The 6000-nt window shown below is 36.1% G+C and overlaps 1 protein-coding gene across 2 annotated transcripts in view; it reads right to left on the reverse strand.

Annotated features, from left to right (window-relative positions):
- LOC149813290 (uncharacterized) overlaps positions 1-5562 on the reverse strand; it is a 56512-nt gene extending 50950 nt beyond the window's left edge. For both annotated transcript variants that reach the window (XR_016428362.1, XM_089992243.1), the window contains exon 1: positions 5436-5562. Coding sequence is in view for 1 of the 2 variants with exons in the window: in XM_089992243.1 (XP_089848369.1) it covers positions 5436-5519 (84 nt within the window). In the remaining variant the exon portion in view is untranslated. The remainder of the gene's footprint in view (positions 1-5435) is intronic.
- Between the last annotated feature and the right edge of the window lie 438 nt (positions 5563-6000).

A 6000-nucleotide genomic window follows, 5' to 3' on the forward strand; every position in this document is an offset into this window, starting at 1 on the left:
TCGACAAAAATAACATAGTAAACAAATCCTCTTTTAGAAATTACTGGTGCAGGACTCCAAACATCCGAGTGTATTAATTCAAGTGGTCTTGAAAGGGAAAAAGGTTCTGTTCTGAAATGGTAATCTTTTCATTTTGCCGAAAATACAATCTTTACAATCAAATGATTCAGAGTTACAAAATTTCCCTAGATTTGAAAAATGTTGGATTTTGGCTATATGTGGGTCACCAAGTCTCTTATGCCACAGTTCCAACTCTATTTTTTGAATATTATAACAAAAAGTTTTCTTCGGCATTTCCAAAAAAACCATGTAATAGAATCCTCCTTCTCTATGGCCTTCCCCAATCAGCTTGTCTGACTAGTGATCATATACCCAACAACCATGAGAAGAAAAAGAAATATTACACCCATAATCAGAAATTTGAGATACAGATAAAAGATTTAAATTTAATTTGGGAACATGTCTAATTTTTGGAATAAAAAAAATCTTTGTTTTATAAATTTTTTCAAAATTTCCTATTTCTTCTATTTCAAGAGAAGTCCCATCAACAGTAAAGACCTTTGACACACTTGTTTTATTTTTAACGCATTTGGATAGACTTTGATTATTTGGGGTCATATGAAAAGATGCACCAGAGTCAAGGAGCCAAGAAATTTTACCTAGATCAGAAAAAGATGAGGCTGCTACGCCGGTTGAAGTAAAGATGAGGAAGAGGCACCTTTGATGAGAGGCTAAAGAATCTCCATTAGTTGGGCCAGAGAAACTGGTGCATCCTGATCTTTAGGCTCCGATCCAGCAATTGCAGCTCTTTTTTCTCTCAACTCCTTAAGTTTGGGACATTGTGGCCTGTAGTGTCCCAGTTCATGACAGTGATGACAAATAACTTTATTCTTATCATAGTCACTATTTTGTCGGTTAAAGTGAGGAGGCCTATATGATCGAACATGATTCCCTGATCTAGACACGGCTAAAACGGAATCATCTTCAATTTTTAAAGAACCTTTCCGAAGACGATTTTCTTCCATTGTTAACTCTTCAATAGTTTCAACAATAGAAGTAATTTTTCCCCGGTGAAGTAGGGCCGATTTAGTGGTTTCAAATTCCGACCTTAATCCAGTGATCAACCGGTAAAAATGTTCAGCATCGAGTTGTTTCTGACGAAGCTCGATGTCTTCGGCATAATGCCACTTTGGTTCTAAAAGGAAAAGTTCTTCCCAAAGTTCGGACAACTTATTGTAATATTCACGAATAGTTTTGTCTCCTTGTGTCATCATTCGAGTTTTTTCTTGGAGGTTGCACACGTGTGCAATATCTTTAAGGGAATACATATTCTTAAGGTATTCCCATGCCTTATCGGCATGATCAAATTTGGCAAGACTTGAGCATTTTTTAATGTCAACGCTATTGATAAGCCATGACATTATCTTTGCATGAGATATTCTTCATTCTTTCCATTTCTTCTCGTATGAGGCAATAGCCTTGATTTCCTCTTCTTCCGATAGAGGGACCTCTTTATCGCCCTCCTTTTTAGTAAGAGATAGCTTAGGTTCTGAATCAGAACCATCCACAATCCCCCATAGGCCTTTTCCCCATATATGGTGCTTCATGATTGAAGCCCATGTTACATAGTTCGTATCGCTTAGTTTTATAGGCATGATGGTGACTTTATCATTGTCATCCATCGATTACAAGGAGAGAAAGAATAGAGATAGAAGAGAAACAAGAAGGAAAATGAAAAAGAAAGAAGAAAAAAACAATACAACAAGATGTGAAATCTTCCCCAATGAAGTGATAAAACACTTCTCTTCAAGTGGCAAACACTTTTGCAAACGGGCACGAAAACCGAGGCAGCTTTTCCTCAAGATTTAGTACTTCCGCGGCTCTGATACCATGAAATGAAATGGGGATCTTCGAAACACGAGCTTAGATTCACAAGGGCAAGTGTCAAGAATGACACTAAAGCATAACCCTTAAAAAGGGTATAACTGGAAACAAAATAAAAATAAAAATGTATTCTTTATTGATATGAAAAACCAATTGTTTAAGAAGCATTGGAATGAAATACAAGAGGGGATGCACCCCTTTATATACACAGCTGAAAGAGGACTCAATAGAGTTGTTGGACACAGTCCAACAGCTCTATTTAGAGCTGTTGGAATGTGTCAGTCCAACAACTCTATTGCTAGTCAAGTCTGGACAGGACTTGACTAGCAACAGTCATTCTAGTTCAAACTGAACTAGATGACATAAAGACAAAAAATAAAAATAAAGGAAAAAAATTACAGAAAAGAAAGAAATGAAAAATATATTTATATATATAATATTATTATATATATATATGTGTACAATTTTACATTTTAACATTCTTTACCTGGCGCCCTATAATTTATTGTAGTATCAATAACGAACTGTACAATGTTTTGAGGTTGAACCTCTCCAACAACCAGGTAAAAAACTCTCAACAATACATTTATTATCTTGTATCAGACAAATCAATTGATTTAAAAAACATTATTCGTTTGGGGCAATAAACAAGAAAAATTATCAAGGTCCTTGACTTTCTGTCTGTCCACCCATCTGCCAAGATGCTACACCCAATTTATCTCTATGACTACCTCATCTCATCACAATATGCCTTTACATCTTTCACATTAGCATCTAAAATTTTCTATCAAAGCATGATATAAAAGTATTTTATATCCAGGCCCAATACTGGTTATGACATCTGTCATAGCCTAAAAATGAAAGGAATGCAAGTATCATAGAACTGTTAAAAAATGTAATATCATAATGTAATCTCATGTAATTCTTTTTAGTCTTTTTACTTTAGTTTTGTAATCTAGTTAGAAACTGGTTAGGTTAGTTTATTTCTCTAATTAGGTTACTTTATTTTCTTTTATTTTTGACTTTTGTAGACCTTACTTTTTGACCAAAATAAAAAAGTAAAAGGCCTTAGAGAGTCGTTGGACTCCCAACAGCTCTATTTAGAGTCGTTGGAAGCCCAACGACTCCCTCTAAGGCTCCTCCTCTTGTATTATAAATAAGGGGTTGCTCCCCTTTGTAATGAATGCTTTTGTGTGGGTATTTTCTCATTTGAATAAAGATTGTTTTTTCCATTGCTTTACATACCCGTTTTTGGGTATATTTGTATGAACCTTCGTGGTTCTTGTGAGTATCATTTGAAGATTCAATTGTGGGTCTCATCTTCTTACAAGAACCATCTCTCAACCATGATATATGTCTGCTCAACTAAATGTTGATGAGTTATAGCACTATGAATGTCGAGCTACGCCCCAGGGGCAGTCCTAAGAGGGAAAAAACTCTTAATAGAGCTTCTAGCTCTACCTCTTGGTCCTCCTCTCGAAGAACTCCCTCCTCCTCCTCTTCTTTTTGTGCTCGCAGCGATCACTGCGGCACTATTGCAGCCACACATTTTCCCTTCGCTGCAGAATTTCCTACTTCTGATCCTATGCTATGAGTTGTAGGATCAAAAGTAGGGAGCTCATCTTCATAATACATATCCTCTCAGGGCACTGCATACCCCATTTTTGCCTCATTCATCTCTTTTTCTTGTCTTTTTCCTCTTAAATCATCAAGTAATTGTTGGCATTATCATTTTACGGCATCCAGCAATTTCCTTGACATGCATGCACATTATGATGTGATCTGCTAAATGATGCTTCAACCGAGAGATACCACCCCAAAAACTAATTTGGTAATAGTTGCATTTGATTTTTAATCAGTTTCCACTCGTTACTTGAGTGCATCATTGCCATGCCGAATCTTTCAATGCCATCTTCTCCAAAAAATACTTAATAAGAAGCAAAGAATAGAGATTTTTACCTTAACCTACTTCCCTGAGTAGAAAAATGGGTGAAAATGCACTCTTACTTGAGAAAATCACAAAAGCCCTCTTCCTTGCGCACAAATCGGTCCCCAAATCAATCTCACGAAACTTAGGGTGCATGGGTTTCCTTTTAATAGCCTCTAGACATATGGAGAACTCGGCCCCTCAAGAGGCCTTTTAAACCCAAAATGAAAAAAAAACAACTTTCGGGTCTTTTTAAGTGCGCTAGACCTGTGACGTACGATATGTTGTGTGTTGTACGGTACGTTGTGTATCGTATGATACACACTAGTATCACGATAAGAGTGTATCATATTGTAAACCCCATAAGTAATGATATGTATCGTACCGTATCAGACAATGTATAAGGGGGGCCCTTTTGCATCTAACAGTATCCACCAATGGTGATGCCAAAAAGCCAGTGGGGTCCACACCAACTCAAAGGGCATCATTCCCGCTATCAATGTGGCCTTGCCCTGATCAGACCCACTCATACATCCTTAGTACTAGTAACTTAGATCAATTTTAAACCTTGTTTGACCAAAAGAAACCCATTCCTTTCACTGACACCATTCCAACAGCTGCCAGGAAATTGATAGATGACAGTGTATTGTGGATGTGACACACTCTCCTGATAGAAATATCTTATATATGCATCATTCAAAATCCAATAACAAGTATGCCACATCATATCAATATCTATGGATGTGACATACTTGTTGTTGTCAGATTTTGAATTACGTATTTATGTGAATTATCTTTATTGAATGTTAATAATATATATCATTGCATATATGTATTAAACACATATAGAATATATATATATATAGTCGTACCCCTACAATTTTTGAAATTGTTGTGTGGTACTCTTCGTACCCGCAGCCATACTCGTACCTATATGACATAGCTTTGAAACTATCATATTTAAAAAGTCAAAAACCTAGTGGGTTAATCCAATGACTCATCCTAGTCATCCCAACCGCCTCATACTACATCAACCAAGTTGGTTTTGCCAGTCTACATGTCTTCCTCCATATTTGCATTTTTTATGTTATGCTTACACACGATTGACATCGTGTATAGGAATTAATGTAACGGAGATAGAGCTGCATTTGTTTTATTCATGTATGAACCAATATCATTTTAATTTTCATTAAGTGTTGAAGCTTTTCTAATTACTTTTGTTAAAAATATCAAATATGATATATTAGCAGTCTATTTATTGATTAACATGATGAATATTCTTTTGATAATAGATTCTTATTGAATAACTAAATGCCACTAGATAGTCGTTAAAAGTCCATTCTAGATGCATAGATATTTCTGCCGTTGTATACAATTTTTATTTAATGTACTTTTACTATTGTATATATAAAATCTAACACATTTGGCCTAGATCCAACTCAAGATCAAACAAGTGAAGTCATGAGTGTTCAGATTTTCAAACCATGGTTATTAGAGGATAAATAAATTGAAATAATAAGTGTATAAAAATAAAATGACCTTATTGAAAACCAACATACAATTCATGAAGCACATTTGAATATGGAAAACAGAACATAAACAAATAAGATAACCAGCATCTTACATTGCAAACAACAATTAGATGAAGGAGGTTCTTCATATGACGTTGGTTTTCTTCCTTCCTCTTTTTTGCTCCCTGATTAGCCATTGTAAACCGTATTTTCTCCAACTATCTTAGTCGATAACTCAACCTAGCCACCAGAAACAGAGAATGGATTAAGTTGACAACTAAAATGAGAGGACAAGGAATAAAACGACCACCTTTGACATGTTCTTGCCAAAATACTCCAGGTAAAATTATAGAAAACAACAATAGATTTTGCCAGCAAAATCCTCTGTAGTCTAAGACGAGATCCCTGCTAGATTGCCACATACAATCTCTCATAGATTAGGGATCTGTGCCAAAGAACCAAACTAACACACATTTTGATAGACAGACTAAAGCATCATGGCCCTTCATGTAATCTACTCAATCTGGTGGTTTGTCAGATGGGCTGAGACAACCATGTGGGCTCTCCAGTGCGGGCGCAGGTACCTCCCAGGTTTGGTCCCGACCTGGCCCATCCTGTACCAAAAACCCTTTTCTTTTTTAAGGTGGAGAGGTACCCAGCCAGCAGCAACGGAACAAC

This window comes from Nuphar pumila, chromosome 16, assembly GCF_984573655.1.
Source record: "Nuphar pumila chromosome 16, dmNupPumi1.hap1.1, whole genome shotgun sequence".
NCBI lineage: Eukaryota > Viridiplantae > Streptophyta > Magnoliopsida > Nymphaeales > Nymphaeaceae > Nuphar > Nuphar pumila.